At 45.9% G+C, this 26,118-nt stretch overlaps 1 protein-coding gene across 2 annotated transcripts in view; it reads left to right on the top strand.

The window, feature by feature from the left end:
• abhd12 (abhydrolase domain containing 12, lysophospholipase) overlaps positions 1–26,118 on the top strand; it is a 46,734-nt gene that overhangs the window by 247 nt on the left and 20,369 nt on the right. For both annotated transcript variants that reach the window (XM_063191389.1, XM_063191388.1), the window contains exons 2-3: positions 750–921; positions 22,213–22,334. In XM_063191389.1, the coding sequence (XP_063047459.1) occupies positions 752–921; positions 22,213–22,334 (292 nt within the window). In that variant the 5' untranslated portion in view covers positions 750–751. The remainder of the gene's footprint in view (positions 1–749; positions 922–22,212; positions 22,335–26,118) is intronic.

The raw sequence follows: 26,118 nt of genomic DNA, 5'->3' as shown, positions 1-26,118 counted from the left end.
TTTTGATATCTGCTTGCCACTAAATAGGTTTCAAGACTCACTGCTGTTAAATGCTACAGTGACTCGCATTCAGATTGTTGTGAATGACTTTATAGTGACATACCGAGTTTCTAAGAAAACTCGTCTTCATGTAATACATTTTAAGAAACCAACACCTGCCAGCTACATTAGGTTATCAAAACTGGCATAACCTTAACGCCTACATGCTAACCAACATGCTAACCCATTGTAGCCAACCACGTAAGCCTACTGAGATTTGTAATATTGAGGTTGACTGAAATACGGACACATTGACCACCTCGAAGCTACTCTGTACCATTATTTCAACTTAGGCAGAAATGTTTGTGAGCATTACAGATTGAGTATCCCCAGTGACTCGGAACTAGTATACATCACAGCTATGCTAAGCAAACTTTACGACTGTCGCAAAGATGGCTGGCAGGTCCTCTCTGATTGGCTACAATGGCAACTTAGGGGAAAGGTTGCTCAGCTGGTCTCTGCAGATATAGGACTTCTGCTAACAATGTAGAAAAAGTGCTGAATGTCGCTTGCGCTGGGAGTGAATACAACAGAGTGATCAGCGGCGTACACTGCCTCATGCACTGAGAAGCGTTTTCCAGCGACCGCAGCTTCCTCCGTTAAGGGATCAAAGCTGTGCCGTTCAGATAGCGACATTAAAGGTTGAAGCATTCTTCATCGTTGCGGTCATCTTTACTTCAGATATTTTTATTGGCTCTTTTCCATTTCAGTGATGCGAAAGCGGAATCACTCGCCCACTCAGGATAATGACAGCTCTGCTACCAAAACATTGCTGGACAGCAAAGTAAAACACTCTCACAAGAAAGGAGAGGACAACACAGAATCGGAGATTCAGTACGGTTCTGCAGACCCGGACAAAACCATGGGCAGAACATTAAGAAGGTGAGATTCTGAATTGTTACCGCAAACTTCCTTGCTTAATATTTCGTTAATCTTATTAACCAGTGTGCCGGGCGGGTTGTGCAATATCGTTCCAAGTATGGTTTGTCTAGAAACATGGGTCCATGCCTGTAATAACCTCATAAGCAATCATAAAATATGCACTTCAAATGACAGCGTTGGTTGGGGTCTCACGCGTTGCAAGCAAGTCCTAATCACGAGACATGCATAGGACCGGTTACAATGTAGCGCGTGTAAAGAATTCGAAGTAAAGTTGACTTCAATGTTTTCTGTCAGAAAGTATCTTTTCTCTGTTGTCTCGTGATGGGTGGAGTATTCGCCTTGAACTCTACAGTAAGGTAGTACTATAAAAAGCCTGTTGGATGAGTGGAGCTTTATCCTGTTCTTTGCATCGAAGTACCTACACACAGTCCTCCACGACCGCGCTGTTCTGAACAAGCGAAGTCCAGAAAGGATGACCGTATAGCCGCATAATAAGAGTACAATAGCGCACGGAATCCGATCTCAACACTGGGACTTGGGGTTTATTCATGTTTTCCGTTTGTTGTCCACGGGTGGCACTTAATTAGGATTAGAGTCTACGAGCTGCTCCTGTTGTGTCTGTCAGGGTACCTAATCCCGGAAGGGTTGTTGTTGCTTGTTGTGTGGAGCCGCATTAACCATGATGTTAAGAATTATGTAATGTTTAGGCTATAATTACCACTATAACCTGAAATAAATAACCAATCAGATTCTGCATCATAGAGGGGTATCTGGTCTCTGTGAGTTCTGTTGTATTCAGAAGGGTAGTAGAACTAACCACACAACGTGTCTTTATCATATCTTCTATGTCTTTGTAGTTTGTGTATTTTGTCTACTAGCATGCTTTTATGTTTTAATGTGGACGAAGGGAATGTTTGTCATTTTAGAATGCACTACAACACCAGAGTATGATTATGCAAAGTGTGTCGTTGAAGTAGTCCAGGTTTGTATGACAGAAAAGGGCTTGGAGCTCAGGAGACCCAGGTCCAGGTTGGTATTGTTGGGTAATGCTAAACCTTGTGTGTACCCATGTCCTGACGGGCAGGGAGTAGAGCAGTGGAGCAGTTCTACTTGGCTCAGTTCTACTTGTTCAGTGTTTCAGCAAGGGTAGGCTATTTGGTGAATGGGATGCCAAGTCAGCAAATGTGTCCGTCCAGTCCACACATGACCTGCATCCGTTTTTACCCCCCTTTCATTCCTCCTCTCAACACCTGAGATTGCAGCTCTGTCTGACATGCAGAACTGCCCTAGTCTTCCCTTGCTCTCTGAAATCAATTATATACTGACATGGGCTGTAACGATACACTCAATTCATGATTTGGTTTGTATTACGATTTTTGTCCTACGATTCGATACTCCCAACGAATTTTAAAGGTATCTTTTTAAATTAATAACATTTTTGCTTTAGCTTTCTGGACTGAAGTGTAACTGGACTTTGAATGACCATAGGTAATTTCTCAGTTCGTTACAGTATTGTTACAGCCCTACTGACAAACTGAGACACATACTCAGCACTGGTAACTGTTTAGTAAGCATGTATATTATACTATGTACCCAGTAGTATTTGTATTAGGCCACCTCTACATTTTCTTTCGGTCTGAATGTTGGGGCCTGAAATGTAATTTGTGGAAGTGCCTTTGAGGCCCATTTAAATCTTGCATGATGCTCGTCATTCATCTCATTCCCTTCCCTCAAGTTCCCTGGAAGCAGTCGCCGTACCCTTAGGCTTTCTTTTTTCCCTTTTTCAAAACGGTCTCTCTTCTATTCTCTTCCCTTCTCTCTCTTCCCTTCTCTCTCTTCTCTTCTATTCTCTTCTATTCTCTTCCCTTCTCTTCCCTTCTCTTCTCTTCTCTTCTCTTCTCTTCTCTTCTCTTCTCTTCTCTTCTCTTCTCTTCTCTTCTCTTCTCTTCCCTTCTCTCTCTTCTCTTCTCTTCTCTGCTCTTCTCTCTCTTCCTTTCTCTCTCTTCTTTTCTCTCTCTCTCTCTCTCTCTCTCTCTCTCTCTCTCTCTCTCTCTCTCTCTCTCTCTCTCTCTCTCTCTCTCTCTCTCCCCCCCACCTCTGTATAGGCCACGTTTCTCTTTCTCTGTCTGTCTTCATTTACATCTTTCCCTGCTTGTACGTGCGTCTCTTCCGGCTTATTTTCCCTTTCCCCCTCTTTCTCTCCTCTTCTCCATGTCCTCCTCCTCCATTCTTAAACGGGGCTGCTGCCCTGTATCTTTGCAGTGCTTTCAGTGGGCTTGCAGCCCAGGCGGAGATCAGACTTGCATCTGCAAGAATTGCATCTTCGATTGCATTTGCGAAGGCACACAGTTGGACACCTGACCCCTCCTCCCCACCTCTATACACTCACGCACGCACGCATGCACGCACGTACACACACATCATCGACCTCACAAGACATGGAGACGTCTGTGATTCGACACTCAAAGTGAAACCACACACCTTTGTTCTCGGTGCTCGTTTGGCCAGTAAGCTTACCCATTCCCTGGGCACAGAGAACCGTTGCATCTGATTGGGTGTCACTCACTGATAGTGGAGGATTACACACACACACACACACATACACAAACACGCACGCACACACACACACACACACATACACAAACACGCACGCACACACACACCGCACACGTCTCCACGTGCTCTTCACCTCTTGGTGAAGACACAGATTACTTCTGTTATCTGAGGGTGCCGTGTTCTGAACACCTCTCTGAACCAGTTAACGTTATTCTCCCTTCTCTCTCAAGTTCACTGAACTCCTGACTGCTCAGAGGAAACGGCAAAGGGCGATACAGAGAATCAGTAGGCGCAGGAGAGTGCAGTGCTAGAACATGTCACACCTAACAACTGTCAACGTATTTTCCCAAGACAAGGGTTTACAATTGCATTGTAAATTTGCAATGAGGAAGAAATGGAGAACATGAGTGAGTAGTAGATGACAAAAAGGCTTAGGGCAGTCGGTTCCCAAACGTTTTCTGCTTTGACCCCCTTTGGAGCTGCACATGTTTTCACGACCCCATAATGTTTCCGACGTTGTATTCCGAACACAAAGCCTTTTTTTGGGATTGGGAAATACTGTAGTACAATATACTGATATGGAAAGTGCACACAGGTGAGGGAGCTGTCAAAATCATGATGTCCGAGGTTTTAGCTGATGTGACAGATCATTTTGTGGGCATTGATGAGAGTGGACAGTGGTAGAATAGAGAGTTGGCCTGATGCAAATGAGGAGGAACAGAACAGAGTTGCAAAAGGGTCAAAGACGTCCAACATGACACTGTCCTTCAGTGCTGACGGATGCTTTTGCTTACTGTAACTGTGAAAAGCATGACATTTCAAAACAAGTTTTTGAAAAGTGAATGCATCAAAGCCAAGCCAAAAAAAAATAAAAAAATAAAAATCTCTTTTTTTGCATTTACAGTAAGCAAAAGTATCCGTTGCACTGAAGGACATGTTATACGTCTTTGACCCAAAAGCTGTGTATGTGTGTGTGTGTATGTGTATGTGTATGTGTGTGTGTGTGTGTGTGTGTGTGTGTGTGTGTGTGTGTGTGTGTGTGTGTGTGTGTGTGTGTGTGTGTGTGTGTGTGTGTGTGTGTGTGTGTGTGTTGTCTTGTCTTGGGAGAGAAAAGACTCGGTTACATCATTGTCACCACTGTGATATGAAGTTTCCTTAAACGGTCTTAATTATTAAAGCGTGCCCTCTCCCCAACTCCACCATCACCAGTGGAGTGGAACTGGTGAACACGGCTTGGCAGGCTTCCATCGCTGCTACCTTACCAAAGCTCACACACACACACACACACACACACACACACACACACACACACACACACACACACACACACACACACACACACACACACATCCCACCCCACCCCATCCCATCCCACCTCACCCCTTTCTCCCCCGCAGGCCCCTCTGTGCATGCGATGACCTTGGCTTCTGTGTCATTGTGTATTGCACTGGTTAGGCAGTAGTGGAACAGAACAGAACAGAGAGAGAGAGAGAGAGAGAGAGAGAGAGAGAGAGAGAGAGAGAGAGAGAGAGAGAGAGAGAGAGAGAGAGAGAGAGAGAACACACAAAACCTTATACTTATTCATTTCTCTGGTTCTAAGCACTGCACAGGACTGGGCTGTCTATATTTAGGCCAGAAAGAGACACCTCTTTTTTTTCCCTCTGATGCGGTTGTTGTCATTGATTTGAGTAATGGTTCCCTGAAACAACATGATTTACAACCCAGGAGTGCTGATGAGGCACGTGTGCACATCTCAGACGCAGCCACAGGAACTGCAGCATCACACGGCGCACACCGCACAGCATAATGCAACATTAAGAAAAAAAGCAGAGCACACCATATGGTAAACTGCACACAATGGAACAGCCCAGCACATAGCACAACACACAATATCACAGCCGAGCACACAACATATAGCACAACACACACTTGTATAGCACAGCACAGCACACGGCATGATGCATGTAGGCTGTGCACTTCATAGGAGCATAACGCACTGTAGAACACAGGGGGTATCTATTTTAAACCAGGAGCCTTTTTTGGTTGCATAATGGCTAAGGACTTGTAGGAATGAACTTGCTGATGGAGGTAAAGAGAGAGAGAGAGGGAGTGAGCAAGAGAATAGAGAGGAGAGGAGAGGAGAGAAGAGAAGAGAAGAGAAGAGAAGAGTTTCCGTGCTGCAGTGTTGTTGCATGCTTAAAGCAGCGGAATGGGCAGCAGAGTTTGGCAGCCGGCAGCCTGATGCCTAATCACACGATTAAAGCTGATTGATTTGCACTGCAGGGGAGAGGCCTCCCAGTCCCGGCCAGGGGCCGTGCCAGTGCCTTAGAGTGTGTGAGTGTGGACCTGTCTTGCACACTCTCACTAAAGCTCTCTCTCTCTCTCTCTCTCTCTCTCTCTCTCTCTCTCTCTCTCTCTCTCTCTCTCTCTCTCTCTCTCTTCTCTCTCTCTCTCTCTCTCTCTCTCTCTCTCTCTCTCTCTCTCTCTCTCTCTCTCCTTCCTTCTCTCACAGACGCACATGCTCCGACCCTTGACTCCCTCTCCCCCAACATCTCTTTCTCGCTCATATGCCATCACCCCTCTCTCCCCCTTACATTCATCACATCATCTTCTCTCTCTCTCTCTCTCTCTCTCTCTCTCTCTCTCTCTCTCTCTCTCTCTCTCTCTCTCTCTCTCTCTCTCTCTCTCTCTCTCTCTCTCTCTCCCCCACCTTGGCCTGTGACTTTGCCGCTCTGTGCGGAGTGGAGTTGGAGGATGCTGCAGGTTGTTTGTCTTAGTTCAGCTGACAGCTCCCACTGTGTGTGTGCTGGGTTGGGTGGGAGTCTGAGCCAGCATTGCCCTGTCTCTTCCAGAATCCATGGCCTGTTCCAAGCCCCGCACCGTGTACCGAGGATGAATGCGCTTTTCTGCCCTCAGAGAGTAGGCAAAATTCAAGAGTGAAGAATTCTCTTTTCCTGTCTGTTATCATTCCAAATCACATTTTGTCTCTTACACTTCTAGACACTTACGGTAACTGTATTGTCCTCACAGTTTACCAACCGCCAAAATGCAATTCATCATGGAAAACGGTGTTGTGCTGGCGTGCTGGCGGCCGTTGAGAGTGAAAAAGTGTGCTTCACATTCCACACACTTTGAAAAATGTCAGTTTCGAGGGCATCATCCGGATACTTACAGTACTCTTGATTTCGCTGTAATAAAGAAATGAAATGCCCTTCGTCGTACACGGTGTGGAAAGGGCGGTAAATACTGATATTGGAACAGACCACTAGTCTGTCTGCTTGGCCCATCTGGTTTCATCCATTTTTACACATCCCTCTATGAGGCAACCCTTTCTTAGTTTTGGTTTATGTGGCCTTGTCAGATTTTATTTTGACAGGACTGTTAACAAACTATTAACAAATAGGAATGGGTTTACCCAGCTGCCACCATCTTTTTACACATTGCTCCATGAGAGCACCGAGATGGGTTTATTTATGTTTTCAGCTTGTATTTTGACAGCACAGTTCACACATAGTGGAAATAAGGAGGATAGGGTTTGCTCGCCTATCTCCATGCATTTTTTTTTACACATTCCCTGAACAGATGAACAGGACGTTAATGTGGTGGTACATCAGCGATGGGAAGAAGACCCTGGAACCAGTCCCCCCCCCCGCCTCCCGCCCCCAGCGGTGAGCCCACTCTAAAGGGAATGGGTGCAACATGCAACAGTAGTGAGTTGCTGTTGCTGCAGAGGCTGCCCTGTGCCAAGGCTGCTACTGCTAAAGGCCCGTATTGTGCTGCTGCTCCCAGCATCATCGCGCAGCGCACAGCACTGATCTCAGCACAACACAGCACAGAGCCACATTGTTAACCGCAGATTGGACTAGTTATTCTGAATCAGCTGTTTGTCTGCCTACTTAGGCAATCCTGATTTGTTGTGTTTTTGATAAGCTTGTTGCTGTTATTAGTTCTCTCTTTGTTTGTCTTCCACTTCTTATCTGTCCATCTCTTGTCATTTTTTCCCTTCGCTCAGCACCTGTTTTTTTTTTTTTTTTTTCCTTTGTCAGGATTTCTTCCTCTCGTTATCTCATTCTCTCGCCACCCCCTCTCTCTATCTGTCTTTATGTGTGCGGTGAATAAGCTGTGTCATAGATTGCAGATATTTTTGCATCCTCTCTGCGTACCAGCATCACTTCGGTGGAGAGGATCTGTTGCTTGCCAAGTTGTGTGTGTGTGACTGTGTGTGTTTGAACAACCAAGCATGTGTATATGTGTGTGAGTGTGCATGAGCGTGCGTGCATGGGGGTTAGCACAGTGTGGGCTACTGTAGAGCATATTTAGCAACAAGGCTCTGGGTGGATACTCGGCACGACACACATGGGGCTGCAGGCTGCCTCCAGATCCATCCACCAGGAGACTGAAATACCCTCTTCCAGCCGATTGTTGCAGCAATTGAGTGTGGCAGAAATCTGACGCCTTCTGTAGACTTGTTTGACCTTTGTGAGATTTTCCTTGCGATGACTCCTTCCTTTTCATTCTCCCTCCTTCCTTCCTTTCCTTTCCTTCCTTCCTTCCTTCCTTCCTTCCTTCCTTCCTTCCTTCCTTCCTTCCCCTCTTTCCCCTTCCTCCCCTTCTTCCCTTTTTCTTTCCCTCCTCTTTTTTCTTCTCGTTTTCCATGCTTCAGCCAGACATCCTTGCCTAATAACCGGCACACACCTGCCCCCACCCCACCCCCCACCTTTCGTCACAGGGAAATTAAAGTTGTGACCCATTCGCCTTGTTTGCTGTGACCCGCTCCGTCGAACTGGAAACTGGGCCTCGCTGAGGATAAGGAGATTGGGTTTCTCAACCAACCAATACCAGACATTTACACCAGAGCCTTGAGTCTCGTTGGCAGCGGTGCGTGGGGGTTTTGTGTTCTCGATCTGCCCAATGCATCGCATAGGGACGTGACTCATACAGTTATAAGGAGCGATAAATGGCAAGGCTCAGTGCTTCTGAAGAGATCAATAAGGAAGGAAGGAAGTCGAGGATTGATTAGAGAAGTTGTTACTACAGCGAAGTGGCACTCTGGTCAAGCACAACAAGTCAGGATGTGCCACCTGTGAGGAAGGCTGTACTGTGTGTATAGTGTGTATTGGGGCTGCTGAAGCCTTATGGTTAGGTAGGTAGACTAGTCTTGATATCAGATCCTGGCTAAATCACATGGGATATGACGTTAGAAAGCACAAATAGTTTGCCATTACTTCATAATAGTGGTTTGTTGCCATTTCATAGCTTGTTTCTAAGCAACAGATTTGCTGCTCATGCCCTCGGCTTGTTCCACTTGTTCCGCCTTTGGCGTCAGTGTACAGCTCCTCCTGTTGGGAAATATGTTCTGATTGTCACCTGCAGACAATACATTATTACTTATGTAACCATCTATTCAAGCACGTCTGTCTGCTTTATCTTGCCCTCCCTCCTATCCCCGTTCTCTGTTTGAGATCCTAAACTCTTCAGCTAGGGTTTCCTCGCTGTCCTTCAGATTGGGAGCACACAAGGGAGCATGTGTATTCCCTAGGCTAGGTGTCATATGGTCACTGTCCAGAAAATCCATTACCAGCTGGGAGAACTTCTCTTCTCTACTTCTCTGGTCTTCCTCACCTTCATCCGTGACTGAGGGGACTTAGAACGAGGCTTCTCTAACCCTACATGGCTCCAGGGACGTGGCCTAAATAACTTTGGAAACCTGCGGCTCGGAAGAAATAAGAAGCTTGTCTAAAAAGCTGGGCGATTCAGTAGCTAAGTTATTTTGCTGGGTCCCATTAGGATTTTGTTGAGCAGTAGAGATGCACGATACCACTTTTTTGAAAACCGATTCGAGTATGAGTACATTCATTTCTGTCCTTGCCGATACCGAGTACCGATACTGATACTTTTTACGGTTTACCCCCAAAATTATATGACAATAAGTGCATAGCCTCGTTTTTTCCTCCGGTAATGTTTGTTTAATGTCCATTTCCATGTAGATTTAAATGTTAGTGAATGTATGAGGCAGCACTTTTTTCCCCATGCTGCTTTCAAGTCAACAGAACGTGACGAGATGGCAAGTGTTTGAGTATGAGTATAATGAGCAAGTATCATATCAGCCAATACCAGTATACCAGTATGGGTGCATCTCTATTGGGCAGTTCACCCATCGTGTTTTCAGTAGTGTGGGATTCAGTGGGCTTGACAGAAAAACACAAAAAAGTTTCCACTTCAAACGGAGCATAAATTAGTAATGTAGACAGTGACCACCTGGCTGTCCTTATACCGGCTGTTGCTACAGGGCAAATTCAAACTGGCCGTCTGGCAATCGGCATCACACCATTTTTAAAGGATACTCCCTGTGCTCTTCTCTACTGTTCTGATTCTCCTATCTGGGCCCAATTGCAGTGGAGGCAGATGGGGCTACTGCTGTCGTGATGAGTAGGATGATGAAGAGGATGATCCAACTTCAAGCCTCACTCCTCTTCCCCTCTTCCTCCTCTTCTTATGCTCCCCTTCCTCCCCCTTCCCTCATCCTCTGCTTTCACCTTTTCCTCCTCTGCATTCTCGATCTTCCTCCTCATCTTCATCCCCCCTTTTTCTTCCTTCTCCTCCTCCTCTTCCTCATCTTCTCCTCTTCCTCCTGCGTTGTCATGGTGCATTAGCGTTCGGGTTCTCATTGCACCCATTCTGCCAGACGCGGTTGTCTCAAGGTCCTGGCAGGAGAGGCGGTGATGGAAGAGGACGGGAAGGGTGGAGGGCAGGGGGTGCGGGTTTGGTTTGGTGACCACAGGGAAAGGATGCTCTAATGACACAGACTTTTTTGGGGTGGGGAGGGGGAGGTAGGGGATGATGTTTGGCTGAGGGTTAGGGTTTTTTTTTTAAATCAATTTTAATGTGTCTCTCATTTAATTGTTTGCTTGAGAGTCTTGACTCGGGAAGGTGACTTTCTTTTGTCCACATGATGGCTGTGTGTTTTAGGGGAGGATGAGGGTAGGTCGTGCGGAGGGCATTGGTTGGAGTGGACCTGAGGGTGATCTTTCTTTCAGGGGGGTTGGCGAGGGGGTCCACATGACTGTATTTGGAGGAGGGTTGAAGTGCGTTGGATGGGGTTGAGGTGAGGCTGACTTTAGTTCACTTCAGTCGACTCGTGAGCTGTGACTCATTGCTCATGGCATTGTATGCAGCGGTTTCTCTCCCCATGATGTAGAGCTGTGACTGCGCAGTGTGGATGACCACGCTGTTCCAGGACATCCAGTCAGTGTCTTTTGTTTCAAGGTGTCCTGTGCTGATGCAAGGTTTTGAATTTTTTTCCTACTCCCCAATAGCATCAGAAATCTTAGAAGACACCTTCTGGAGTTTCAAAATGACCCTGGAATGACCCTTTTAATACTCTTACAAGTGGTAAAACTTAGACATGGGTGTCTGTAGAGTGTAGAGGTATTGTTATTGTAGAGAGTGTTATTTAACGTTACAGTCTACCAAAGTCCAAGTCAGGGTCAGCTTCGCAATCAATACACATGCTGAAATGCAGTAGTTACTTGACGTGGGCAGGATTTATTAAAGTTACACACATCACTAAAAAGAGAAGTAATTAGTCTGTCAGTCAAAATGAGATAAAGCCAAGCCATAAAAACTGGATGCATATTTATTTAAATGGATAAATATTTAAATTATGGTCAAGCAAAGAGAAACATATTTTACAGACATCATTGTATTGTATTGTCACTGCCTGTTCTCAAACTGACAGACATTTATTCTGATCTAGGCACTGCTGACAACGTGAATCACTCATAATTCTCTTGACATTTCCGTTCATTCACTTTCAATGGCTGCTTTCAATTCAGTGGCTTTGGCAGGTCTCATCGCATGGACTTTAGAGATGACTTTGAGGACAGGTGGTGAGAAAACAATAAAATGATGTTTGTAAAATCCATTAAACTTAGGACAATTATTATTTAATTTAATTTAATTATTACTTCATAAACATCAACCCAAAAACATTGGATAATGGGTGCATACAGGGTTTTTTTTTGTTTGTTTGGGAAACATTGAGATTTGGGGGGGGAAATGCCGCTTACCAATTAATCATAAGTCGATTTGTTAACGTTAATCAACTAACAATTGATGAATGAATCAATAATTAGCATCCTCAGTGCAGGTTGACCAGTGTGGTGGTCTGGCGGGAGATAGTGGGTATAGTTTGGTCACCGTGGCAACCCTGTAATTGGGCCCAGATGGCGGCAGATTTGTGTGAGCTGCTGGCCGCTACGCTAAACGCATTAGCCAAACGGGTGTTAATGCAGACAGGTACTGTGTGTGTGTGTGTGTGTGTGTGTGTGTGTGTGTGTGTGTGTGTGTGTGTGATATATGTTTGGGGGAGGGTCTCCTATACATCCATCTCTCTCTCTCTCTCTCTCTCTCTCTCTCTCTCTCTCTCTCTCTCTCTCTCTCTCTCTCTCTCTCTCTCTCTCTCTCTCTCTCTCTCTCTCGCGCGCGCGCGCGTGCATTTGCTCTTTCTCTTCTCTCTACATACATCCTCTCTTTCTCTCTCTGTCGTTCATTATTGCTCACTTCCGCACTCAGTCTCTGTCTCTCTCACACTGCATTGAATGCACATGTAAGGCTTGACTGGAGGTAAATGTTTGGTGGTAGTTAGTGTGTGTGTGTGTGTGTGTGTGTGTGTGTGTGTGTGTGTGTGTGTGTGTGTGTGTGTGTGTGTGTGTGTGTATGTGTGTGTGTGTGTGTGTACGGTGTAATGTGGGGAGCTTGTGGAGCCTCGGCACATGCTCAGCAGTTTAGGCCGCCATCTGTCAGCCTGGCGAGGGGACGAGAGGGGAGCTGGAGTGGAGAGGATCAGGTGGAGAGGAAGACTGGAGCATAGTAGGGAGTAGATGAGGTGTGTGTGTGTGTGTGTGTGTGTGTGTGTGTGTGTGTGTGTGTGTGTGTGTGTGTGTGTGTGTGTGTGTGTGTGTGTGTGTGTGTGTGTGTGTGTGTGTGTGTGTGTGTGTGTGTGTGTGTGTGAGAGTAAGTAAGAGAGACAGAGACTGCGTGTGTGACAGTGATAGTGTGTGTTGGGGGGGGGGGTGATCTGTTTGCCTTGTTTGAATAAGAGGAGTTTCCATCTTTTCTCCTTTTCCACTCATGTGAAGCACATTTGCTCGAGTCCGTTGACACCAGGGGAGGCAACACAAACACACACACACACACACACACACACACACACAGTTGAAAGCAAACACTTGCCACAACATTTGCCCACCCACTCTGCAAACACCACTTATTGATGGACATGGAGATATTCAAATGTATAAGGCCTCACTATGTATACTGTCAAGAACACACACACACACACACACACACACACACACACACACACACACACACACACACACACACACACACACACACACACACACACACACACTGCCCTAGCAGCAGATCGCTGTCATGCTTCCGCTTTACACATACACATACACACACACACACACACACACACACACACACACACACACACACACACACACACACACACACACACACACACACACACACACACAATCATCCCATGTGTGTATGGTTTCCCACCTTCAGAAAGTACTCTCTTCCATGGCACAAGTCCCCGTGACAACCGCACTCAGGTGGGTTGTCTGTGGGAGGGCAGCAACTGTTGTGTCAAACACACACATTCAGGTTTCATGGTGTGTCATCAGCAGCAGAAATGCTGAAGAACACACACACACGACACACACAGTCATTCACCACGGAACCACATCATTTCTTCCATACCTCAGCAGGTCCAGACCACAACACTGTGCGTGCGCGTGTGCGCGTGTGTGCTTGTGTGTGCTTGTGTGTGTGTGTGTTGAGATAACACGAGGGCCCAGTTGGCATTTCTCTTGTCTAGCATTGTTTCTCTACCACGCTGTGTGGCATGTGTAGAAGGGCATCACATGTTACCATGGTGATGAGGTCATGATGGAACAGTTAGCCCTCTTGTTGTGTGCGTCGAGGGTGCTTGGGTTGTAGAGTGAGCGTGTCGTGTGACTGTGTGAGGAAGTGTTTATTTGTGTCATCTCTCTGAGTGCATCTTAATATGCCACCTTGCCTCCTCCACTTGCGCTTGTCTCCTCGCCCCGCCTCCTGGCTCCTCCTCCGTGGAGAAAACGATAAAGTTTCCCAGCTGTCAGCCTAGCCACAACAACTTTTGAGGGACTGTTTTTCATTCACCATCCCAATTGCAAACGAGAAAAAGACTCTACAATGAGCTTTTGCAAGATATTGAAATATAATGCTGTTGTCAGTGATGTCATCATGACGAGAAGCGAGTGGAGGAGGCAAGTGGAGGAGGCAAGGTCCCATATTAAGATGCACTCCATCTCTTGTCTGGAGTAGACCAAGCTGAGTCAGGTAGTTCTAGTAGCTGTAAAAGTCAATGGTGTGAAGCCACACAATTTGTCAACCTCACTGTTGCTCTGTGGAGATCTTCATATTGCTCTGATGAGGTTAAGATGAATGAAGACAATGGAGGGCGTTTGGTTTGGTAGGGATGTGTTACGAAGAAAAAGGGGAGCTTTCTCTTATTCTCTTGTATTCTCTTCGCTTCCTTTCTCTTCTCTTGTATTCTCTTCTCTTTCTCTCTCTCTTCTCTTTTGTTCTCTTCTCTTTCTCTCCTCTTCTTTCCTGTTATCTTTTTCTCTTCTCTTCTCTTCTCTTCTCTTCTCTTCTCTTCTCTTCTCTTCTCTTCTCTTCTCTTCTCTTCTCTTCTTTCCTATACATCCTATCTTTCCGTTCCCCTGTTACACATATGCAATTTTGTCTGCTGCTATCTTGTCACTTTCACTCTTTCATGCATCTCTCTCTCTCTCTCTCTCTCTCTCTCTCTCTCTCTCTCTCTCTCTCTCTCTCTCTCTCTCTCTCTCTCTCTCTCTCTCTCTCCAATGGCACTGCATGCGAGTCTAACAGTGTCTTTCAAGTGCCCTGCATAATTTATGGAGGCAGAGAGGAGCCTTTGCTGCACATTCTCAGAGGCATGCAGGGGGAGGTGTGTGTAGGACACATCTCAGACTTAACTGTACAGGGTGTGTGTGTGTGTGTGTGTGTGTGTGTGTGTGTGTGTGTGTGTGTGTGTGTGTGTGTGTGTGTGTGTGTGTGTGTGTGTGTGTGTGTGTGTGTGTGTGTGTGTGTGTGTGTGTGTGTGTGTGTGTGTGTGTGTGTGTGTGTGTACACACAGGGGAGGAGATTAAGTGCTTTGTCTACCATAAGACCAGTGGTCCTCAACCTTTTTTGAAAAGATGACCCCTTGACCTCATCATAAGCCTTCCAACTCCCCCTTGATTGCATCATAGCCCTGCCAGCACCCCCTTTGGTATTAAAACATTAAATAGGGTAATGACCCCCAAATGTCAAACGAGCACCCACCCCTCTCAGCTGTCTCCTTCTCAACCCCCCCCCCCCATTTTTGTGACTTACACTGACTGATATAATCAATGCTGAATGTATAGTGTCCTACCCTCATATATAAACCTTTGCTAGTCTGTTTCTCCCTTAATATTGGTGTCGGATTCACACAAATGCAGTTCTAGTGTGCTACCTTGCTACTAAACAGGCACAGCAAGTATGATTGAAATCGGTGTCGGTCTGGTCCCAAAGTGTCTGATTTCACATGAAATGACCTAACAACATGTGATCCATCCCTGACTGAGTAACTACCTTATAGGCCTCTTTTCATCTCTCACAGCTCCAGCTCTGAGTATATTCTCTCTTTTTTTTCTCTTTTTCTCAGATACTCCAATGTGCAAATTTAGCCGTTTCCCAGCCTTGTTGTTTTGTTTCTTTGTGCATACCGGTAAAACTCCACCATCCGCATGGTGGTGCTTCTTGGTTTGCATATGTACTTTTTTATTGGATTGATTTTAAGGCCAAAAGAGCGCCGTCAATGCAGATGCATGTCCTTCTATATTAATTATATACATGTAAATGAATTACTTTGGCAGGTTTAAGAGATGCATTTATTGGATATCATTGCATGAAAGAGCTGAAGGATGTCTTCACAGACATCTTTAACATCTCTCTGGAGCAAGCAGTCATCCCATCACTTTTCAAAGCTGCTACCATCATACCCGTGCCGAAGAAATCATCACCATCATGCTTCAATGACTACCGTCCTGTAGCACTGACGCCCATAATCATGAAGTGCTTCGAACGGCTAGTCCTGTCACACATCAAAGCCACCCTACCCCCCACCCTGGACCCCTACCAGTTCGCATACCGAGCCAAGCGATCCACGGAGGATGCAATCTGCTCTGCCCTCCATCCAGCCCTCACCCACTTGGACAATAAAGACTCATATGTGAGAATGCTGTTCATTGACTTCAGTTCAGCATTTAATACCATAATACCACAACAACTCATCAGAAAACTGGACAAACTAGGTTTCAGCACCTCCCTCTGCAACTGGCTGCTGGACTTCCTGATGCAGAGACCACAAGCAGTACGGGTAGGGAATAACACCTCAAGCACCCTGACCCTGAGCACGGGGGCTCCGCAAGGTTGTGTTCTCAGCCCCCTGCTGTTCACGCTGCTGACACATGACTGCACAACGACCCACAGCACTAACCATCTAGTGAAGTTTGCGGATGATACAACACTGGTGGGCCTCATCACTAAGGGCGATGAGACCCACTACAGAGAAGAAGTAGACCTGCTGGCCAGATGGTGCAAAGACAACAACCTCCTGCTGAATGTCAACAAGACCAAGGAGATTGTTGTCAACTTTCAGAGGGTCCAAAAACAACTGCCACCACTGACCATCGACGGTGATGCTGTGGAGAGAGTGAGCAGCACCAAGTTCCTTGGAGTGCACATCAGCGACGACCTCTCTTGGACCACCAACACTACATCACTGGCGAAGAAGGCCCATCAGCGTCTCTACTTCTTGCGCAAACTAAAGAAGGCAAGTGCTACACCCTCCATCATGACAACATTCTACAGAGGAACCATAGAGAGCGTCGTGTCCAGCTGCATCACAGTGTGGGGAGGAAGCTGCACGGAGAAAAACAGGAAGACACTCCAGCGTGTTGTGAACACAGCGAAGAAGATCATTGGAGTACCACTCCCCTCCCTGCAGGACATTTACACCGCACGCCTCACCCGAAAAGTACTGATGATCATCAAAGACACAAGCCACCCTGCACACAAACTGTTCAGCCTCCTGCCCTCTGGAAAGAGGTACAGGCGCCTCCGTTCCCGTACCACCAGGCTTGCAAGCAGCACGATGCATCAAGCAATCAAGATACTGAACACTCAACCCACTCTCCCTTCACTGTCAGCCTCTAGCCAGCCAGGCCACTGACAACGCTCCCCCCCCTCATCCCCACCACCATATCTGCGACTGAACATTCCACCTGCACTACTACATCTGTGACTGAACTTTCAACCTGCACTAACTCAAAACATACACATGCACACACACACACACACACACACACACACACACACACACACACACACACACACACACACACACACACACACACACACACACACACACACACAAGCACACTGCACTTTCTGCACTAAACCCAAACATACACACACTGACACACAACTCATACTCACACACATACACACACACACATACACAGGTACACACACACAGACGCACACCGCACTTTCTACCTGCACTAAACACACACACACACACACACACACACACACACACACACACACACACACACACACGCACACGCACACGCACACAAAACACATACAAACACACACACACACACACACATACTGCTGCTGGTGTATTTAATAAAAACCTTTTTTAATTATTTATTTCTTCAAATGCTACTATTACTATGTCAGAACGCTATAAAGGACTTTTAGAAAAAGAACAACAAAATACCTCCTCTTAATGTATGTTCTCTACAAGTCTTCTGTTGTCCAGTCTTGCACTTTAAATGTCTGTATGAGCAATGTCTACGTCCATACTGTCTATGTCCATGTATGAGTACTGTCTATGTCTATACTGTCTATGTCCTTACCTAGATTAGTCTATGTCTGCATGGGAGAGCAAGAAACGCAATTTCAAATTCTTTGTATGACCAGTGCATGTAAAGAAATTGACAATAAACTTGACTTGACTTGACTTGACAGTAAATGTGTCTGTGGTCAGCAGATGGATTTCCTTCAGTGTCATAGTTCTGTCAACACACAGTGCCATAGCCTCATAGGCTCCAACATGCAGTATGCGCTTGTGCGTGTGCGCGTGCGTGTGCCTGCTGCATGCGTGCCAGTTTGCAGTAAGCTACCTGTGTGAGTGTGGATTGGAGATGTTGATAGTGATGTGTTGCCCTGACAGCATGTCAGTAGTACCGCACACACAGTCACACACACACACACACACACACACACACACACACACACACACACACACACACTTTGTTTTCAAAGGCAGTGATATTCCAAGAGGAGGTGCCACATCAAGCATATTGTTATTCTTACCGGTACTCTGTTGTTTTGGGTTGGTGGTGGTGGTGGAAGGGGGCAAGTTTTGAACCTTGGCATCAAATTACCATTTTTAGCTTGGCAGCAAATTGAAAGGTCACCCCTACTCGCCATGTTGCTATAACAGCCTGTGGGCCATCTCCTTGTTACTAAGCCAAAAAACGGTGTACAAAACAAGTACATTTGCTGTATTTAGCACACGACATGAGCACAAAGAAACAAATGAAGCTGCTAAATTTGAGCCCAGAAATGTATTAGATTAAAGTCATTCAGTGCACCTGATGTGTGTGCGTGTGTGGGCGTCCGCGTGCGTGCTTGTGTGTGTGCGAGCGTCCGTGTGTGCGTGCATACATTGTTTTGTGCGTGCGCGTGCTTGCCTCGGTCAGTCTGTCACCACAGGTTGCTGTTTTGTGTTCTTGCACCACAGAGTCGTGGCAGCATGCCTGGGCCCAGGCCTCATAGCTGTCTGCTGCCTCCCTGAAGGGTAAGACATGACCAAGACTTCCCCCCTCCCTCCCCACCCCCATATGCCCCCATGATGCCCCAAGCTTCCTCCATGTCACTCAAGGTCACACGTTGTGCACCCCCACCCACCCCCATTAACAAGTGCCACGCCAGGCAAGCGCTCTCCTCTCCTTGGGTATGAGTCATGCCCATGCCCAGGGCAGGCATGCTCCCCCCCTTGACCCCCCTCCAATACCCTTCCATGCTACTCAAGGTCATTCAGGCTGCGAGCAGAGTTGACTGCAATGTGCTCCTTGTGCCCATCCCATGAAGAAAACACCATGCCATGCTTACGCTTCACGCTCATTTGGAAGTCATATTGTTCACTTAAGCATGTCCACCCAAAATATCCTGGTTACATATCGCCATTCCGACATTGACGTTCAATTGTCTGAATGGCGGTATCGATTTTTCCATCTCCGTGCGTCACTCGGAGCAAACGCAGATTTCAGCACCACGCACGTGGACAGCTTCGGACACACCCGTTGAAGGTGTAAGCCCGCGTCACTCGGAGCAAACACATATTTCAGCACCACGCATGTGGACAGCTCCGGGCACACCGTTTAGGTCAGGGGTGGGGAACCTATGTCTCGAGGGCCGTTTTCGGCCCTTGAGGCCGTTTTATCCAGCCCCCGAGACAATTTTGATGTTATGCAGCATCACATGAAATGTGACATATTTCGTAAAGGAATCTTAGAAATCACATTTGCAATACAATTAAGTTATATCCAGGGGACATAGAGAAGGTGGGCTCTGTTTTAAAGGTGACTTCCTTCAATATAGGCCTAAACTGCCGGGGGAAATGTTTTATGTTCATAATACGGCCCTCGGAGGACTTTTACGGCCCTCAGAGTAATTTGAAGTGGCCCCTCAAATGAAAAAGGTTCCCCAGCCCTGGTTTAGGTGTAGGCTTGCGCATGGACAGCTCCCCACAAGAGAAACGTAGTGTCGGAATGGCGGTATGATTAAGTGTGGAGGTGTGTCGGAATGGCGGTTGCCCCCCAAATACCCTTCCATATTACTGACAAGGTCATTTTTTGGCTGGTACCAAGGTTGGCTGCAATGTGTCCATAGCTCCTTGTGCTCAATGCCCATCCCATTACAAACTGCCATGCCATGCCATGCAAATGCTTTACGGTCATTTTGGATGGGTCATAATGTTCACGGCAACATGCCGTCATTACCGTCTTCTCCTGTCTACCTTGCAGTGTCCCCTCCAAATCTCGTCACTCACTCTCTCATCTTGCACACTCATTCTCGCACAAACACGCATACGTAGTGCACTGTGTACATGCACGCCATGTGTGTGTCTGTGTGGGCCCGTCTGGACAAACGGACGCGCATACATGCATAAAACCAGGTACACGGGTACACATACACAAACACAAACACACAAACGCATAGCCACACTTGTGTGCGTAATGCTGGGCTTATGCGTCCCATGCTGTGTGGAGAGTTATATAATGGCAGTAGGACGGAGGTGATTTAAGGCTCCTGTGGTCATGGACCTGACTGGGGCGGCTTAACAATAGCACCTCGGCCTCACAATCAGCGGTTGCCACTGGCAAAAGTGGGTTAGACCGTACACACAAACATACACGCGCGCACACACACACACACACACACACACTACTGCTACTAACCCCCCCCNCACACACAGACACACACACATACACTACCTCGCAAGACTTTTTATGCTTTTTATGCAGAGTTGATCACACAAGGTCGTCATTGCATGAGCAACAAACAGTCACGTCTCCGGTTACCTCAGGTGTTGTGTGCGTGTGTGGAGGCAGGCATAAACATGCAAGATTAAGAGGATTGGTTTCCACTTACACCTAGGGCTGCATAGCCCGATAGAGGTCCTTGTACCATAACATTGATCAATATTAAAACCGGTACTTTGTTGTTCCTTACATACGCATCTCAACACTCAAACGTCTGCCTTATTCGCTACAAAGCTGTCCATGGACTACATGTACTATGCAAGTTGGATCTGTAGTATGAATGGGCGGTCTGTGATCTCTGAAAGGCTGCAACGTTTTCTTGAGTTAAGGGTTATATATAGTGCAGATATGCAAGTAGCGTGTAACACGATTGCGAAACATTATTGACTTAACTGTGCTTCAGTGTGGGGTTGACAAGTGCAATGAAACGGGTAGTATCTAGCACTTCTGAGGAATATTATTGACTTACTTCAGCGATGCTTGTATTGCGGTTGGGGTCGTGAAGCGCAACAAAGAATCTAGTGAACAGAGCGCTATTGACTTAAGGGCTTGTGTTGTTGTTTAGGGTGAGTGCGATGAGAAGTAGTGTGAAACATCGTATGAACTTACTGTGAAAATTAGGGCTGTAACGATATTGTATCGAACCGAGAAATCGTGATACACAGGGTCACGATACTGTATCGTGATACAAGGAGGCAGTATCGTGATGCGCCCTTTTAACGTTTTGGTAACGCTTTACTTTACGGTACAGTATTTACTGTGTACTTTCTGCGTAACAAGAGGGTAACAGACAGAAGTTACATGGTATCTAACAGGTAAAAAGGGGGTAATTACAAAGTAAATACTATGTAATACACATATCTCAAGAATTACTGTGAAACTACTGCGTATTTTCTAACCATGTAATCATCAAATTTCTCTCTGTTACCCTGTTGTTACCCAATTAATGGTATTTACTTTGTAATTACCCCCTTTTTACCCGTTAGATACCATGTAACTTCTCTCTGTTACCCTGTTGTTACCCAGAAAGTACACCGTAATTACATAGGGTAACTGTACCGTAAAGTAAAGCGTTACCAACGTTTTTGATACCCATCACCCCAGAAAACAACCACATGATATGAAGTGATAGTGCTTCCAAGCATCATCATTATTATTATATAGAAACTTTTTCAAATCATTAGTAGACTCTTGTAACCTATTCTACCTATAAACTGTCATAGTTTTTATTCATAAAGTTAATAGTGTTGGCAAATGTGAAATCGTGGGGTGTATCGAACCGTAGGTCATGAATCGTGATACCAACCGAATCGTGATTTGAGTGTATCGTTACAGCCCTAGTGAAAATGCTTCAAGTTTTGGTCGTTCAGTGCAGTGGCGCAAGCAGTGTGTCTAACACTTTAGAAATATTATTGACTTTATGGGTAACTATGCTTATGCTCTATGTTAACACAGACAGACAGGCAAGACGATACTCGCACCCTGTTGGTACACGTCATCACATTAGGAAAAGTACTGCAGGGGGGGTGGTCATCTGACTCAGGCACTCCTAGGGGGGTTTAGTTGTGTGTGTGGGTCATACATATGACTCAGGCACTCTTGGGGGTAGTAGTTGTTTTGGGGGATGGGGGGTTCTCATGGAGCCAATCAGACATGCAACCTACTACTACTCACTTGTGTTTGTCTGTTGCATATTTGGTGTGTGTCTGTGCGTGTGCGCATGCTTGCGTGCGTGTGCGTGCATGTATTTGTGCTGTGGGTCACTATTAAGCCATTTCCACGTGTGTCATTTTCATTTTTGTGTCATCCATGCATTTGCTGTTACGCCCCCCTGTAGCTGAAAACTAACCTGTCATCTGTCCTGCAGCATTTTTGAGCATTCATCATTTGCCCTGAGGCCCTCACTCTCGCCTATTCTTGCCATTGAAAATAATGAATTAAGATGCTTATTTTCTGTCGACAAGTGAATTGGTCATTTACGTGTGTGTGTGCTTGTGTCCTACAGGAGAGGCCTGCTGTGGAGGCTGCGGCGGTTCTTCATGTGGGTGCTGGGCGTGTACCTGGCCATCCCCGTCATCGTCAAGATCTGCCCCTCCATCCAGGCCAAGCTAGTCTTTTTAAATTTCGGTGAGTAGTACGCTTCTTCATTTGCATTTACGCCCTTCCTTTTCCCTCACTGACATTAGCAGTATTCCTTTCAAGGCTTTTTTGAAAGACATTTTTGAGCTTTTGCAATTGCACCTTAATTGGACAAGATGATGAGAGAGAGAGAGAGAGAGAGAGAGAGAGAGAGAGAGAGAGAGAGAGAGAGAGAGAGAGAGAGAGAGAGAGAGAGAAGAGAGAGAGAGAGAGAGAGAGAGAGAGAAATAGAGAGAGATAAATAGGGAAAGAGAGAGAGAGAGAGAGAGAGAGAGATGCGTACACACACATGCACGCAAGCACACACGCAAAGAGAGAGAGAGAGAGAGAGAGAGAGAGAGAGAGAGAGAGAGAGAGAGAGAGAGAGAGAGATGACCTCAGGTTGTAATCAAACCCGGGTCCTCAGATTTTATGGCACGGCACGTGGGCACCTTAGCCCACTGAGCCTCAGCGCCCTAAGGTCAATCTTCAAAGACGGCCGGGACATTAAAGGGACACTGTGTGAGATTTTTAGTTGTTTATTTCCAGAATTCATGCTGCCCATTCACTAATGTTACCTTTTTCATGAATACTTACCACCCGCATCAAATTCTAAGTATTCATTATGACTGGGAAAATTGCACTTTTCATACATTAAAAGGGGGATCTTCTCCATGGTCCGCCATTTTGAATTTCTAAAAATGGCCATTTTTAGCTGTAAAAATGACTCTACTTGGACCATACTAGAAAATATTTGTTTATTACTTCGAAAACTTTCATGTAAAGATCAAATTTGGCAATTGTTAGCCCAGTTTCAATGAGCAGCATAGTTGCAGTACCATTTTTGACCATTTCCTGCACAGTGTCCCTTTAAAAGGTCGCTTTACTTTACTTTTGTATTTAACTGAGGCTCTTTTCTGGGGTGACTTGCTGTAGGTGCCACTGCTATCTGTACCATGTCTTCTTGACTGCACCATAATAATGATAGCTCCTTGCAAAGCTCCTGCTTGAAACTTCTTGGAAGTATGAGCATGGAAAGATAAAAAAAACAGGGACTCCTCCTAAACAGTGAATAATTTACAGGGATAGCCATTCGTGTGGGGTCCTGTCTCCAGGTGTAGACATGTAATGTGACCCTAAAGTTGCTATCCTACTTGGTTGCCCTATAGGTAGCTTAGTAAATGAATTGTCTCTCGTTCTAAGTTATCAAAGCTAACTCAACTCAAGCAAAGTGAATTCAGTAGCCATGACCATGTCAGGAGTTCATGAACCACTGAAGCAAATTTGATGGTCATTTCAAATCCTTAACAACCCATCTTGGTGCAACCGGGCAACACAAGATTTTTTTTTTCTGTAACCGGTGACCTGTAGCAATCAGAGCTGTGGTCCACTCGAGCCCTGAACACAGACTGGCAAGCACAACATGCCCCTACTATTGATCTAAATCGATTATTGCACTTTACTGACTGACTGACTGACTGGTGACACCGCTGTGTGTGTGTGTGTGTGTGTGTGTGTGTGTGTGTGTGTGTGTGTGTGTGTGTGTGTGTGTGTGTGTGTGTGTGTGTGTGTGTGTGTGTGTGTGTGTGTGTGTGTGTGTGTGTTTGCACATGAGTACATGCTCAGATGTATGTGTGTATGTACATGTGTGCATATTTGTGTTTGTAGGCATGCATTTGTGTGTGTGTGCGTGCGTGCGTTTGTGTCTGTGTCTATGCGTAAATGTGTCCATTGACCTGAACGTTGAGCACATGTTGATTGACCCTGCAACACAAGGCGAAGTGGAACCCCATACGGAAGTAGAGAGATGGAGGGAGAGAGAGATGGAGGGAGGGAGGGAGGGAGGGAGGGAGCAGATATTCCATCTGGCGCGGAGGCCGGGCGCCATAAATGGGCCGCTGTGTCCATTCGATATCCTCTGTGGGTACGCATTCACCACCACTTACCTGAGGAGAGGAAAAAACTGTAAGCAGCAAAGAGAGGAGAGGAGAAAACTGGAGTGGGGGAGGAGAGGAAAAACAACTGGAGGTGGGGGGAGAGGATAATATAGGAGATAGGATGGGGGAAATGGGGACGATTGAGGCAGAGGAGAGGAGCAAGATGGAGGAAGAATAGAGAGGAGAGGAGAGACGAGAACGTCCTGTGTCTCCTTTTAAACTTTCATGAATCAGCAGTTTCATCAAACTGTGTGTAAGGGACACAGAAGCAGCCTATTGTGATTTAAAGAATAGTTTATTTACACAGTTTAGTGTGTGTGGATTGATGCCTGTGATGCTATTTTTGAATTTCAGTGTGTTTTTGAATTTCTGTGTGTTTTATATGTCAACCCTTAGGAAGACAATCAATCAAACTATATCAGACAAGGCTGGTGGGGCAAATGTTAATTACCCTCCTAAGCTTATGAGTATGGTGCTTGTAGAATGCAAATGAAATGAAAGTGAAATGAACATTTGCGTGTCTGAGTTACCATACTTTATGTTTGATGTATGAATACACAATTTGAATGCATAATTTATTGATATACCCTGTATACCCTCTCTGTAACCGTGGTATAGAAAAATTGACGCTTTTCAAAAGCACTGAACTGAATTCGTCCTTTTTGTCAGCAGTGATGTGCCATAGTTGAATGCATACGTAGGGGGGAAACAAAAATATTTTTGACCCAGAATTCTTGAGGGCTAAATGGCTCATTGATCGTCAGCGCTGCTTGCAGTCAGACTCATGAACGTTGGTTAATAGCATCTCTGTCTCTCAATGTGGCATGTAATGGCAGCTATAGCACACAGTTAGTCAATGAAAGTGAAGAAGAGAAAAGTAACTTTATTGATCCCAAAATAATTAAAGTAGAGCAGAGATATTTTATTCAGGAAATTATGGGAGCGTATTCTCTCCATTTTAAGATTGTTAGATGACCTCTGGACTGTCGGAAGTCAATACTATTTTGTAGTCAGACTTGATTTGCATCTGCAAATAGAGTCTCTATCTGTTGATGTGGCATGTGGTGACAGGGCACAAGGCAGCTATAGCCTACCGCCTGTCAGGCAGTGAAGTCTCAGATTGGACCTACATTTCTGATACTATATGATGCAATACGATATGACTTTGTTCAGAATTTCACTGAAATTCATTTTGCATCCTTGAACAATACTTGCTTAAAGAAAGACTGGACAAGACATACAGAACATCGCAGGACTATTGTACGTTCGTGCCATGCATTTTAAGCATCGAGCACCATCAGACAAACAAAACATGGAGCCTGGGACCACAGTAAGGGCTTCCGCACACCGGCTCCGACAAAGTGCTGCGCACTGCTCAGCTAAAATTCGATTCCATTGTTTTCAATAGAACCACGCACACTGGCGCCGATGTCCGCGGACATTCTCCGATGTCGGATAGCAATTAGAGACAAGTTCTATTTTGTCGGCGCCGCCCATTGACTATCAATGCAATGTTCGTGTGAAATTGGGTTTGGGGGTCCGAATTCTGTCGGAAGCAAAAGTGCGCCGCAGTGCTGTCGGAGCCAGTGTACGGCCGGCCTAACTCACAGCCATGTAGTCACGGATTAATAATGATAGTGTTCACTCAGACTAGTGAGCAGCATCTATCTGTGTCTGTAGATGTGGCATGAGTGTGGTGGGAGATCTAGCCTACAGGCATTCAGTCAGTTAGTCTCGGATAACATCAAGACTTCAAGAGCATCTTGCGAGTGCTAGTGCTGATGCTGGTGTGTAGTGAGATGAGAAGGCTTTTATCTATCTGTCTGTGGATGTGGCATGTGTGTAGTGGCAGACAG

The sequence above is a fragment of the Engraulis encrasicolus genome, chromosome 24, assembly GCF_034702125.1.
Source record: "Engraulis encrasicolus isolate BLACKSEA-1 chromosome 24, IST_EnEncr_1.0, whole genome shotgun sequence".
Lineage (NCBI taxonomy): Eukaryota > Metazoa > Chordata > Actinopteri > Clupeiformes > Engraulidae > Engraulis > Engraulis encrasicolus.
Note: the sequence above shows the minus strand (reverse complement) of the source record. Positions and strands in the feature narration are given on the sequence as shown.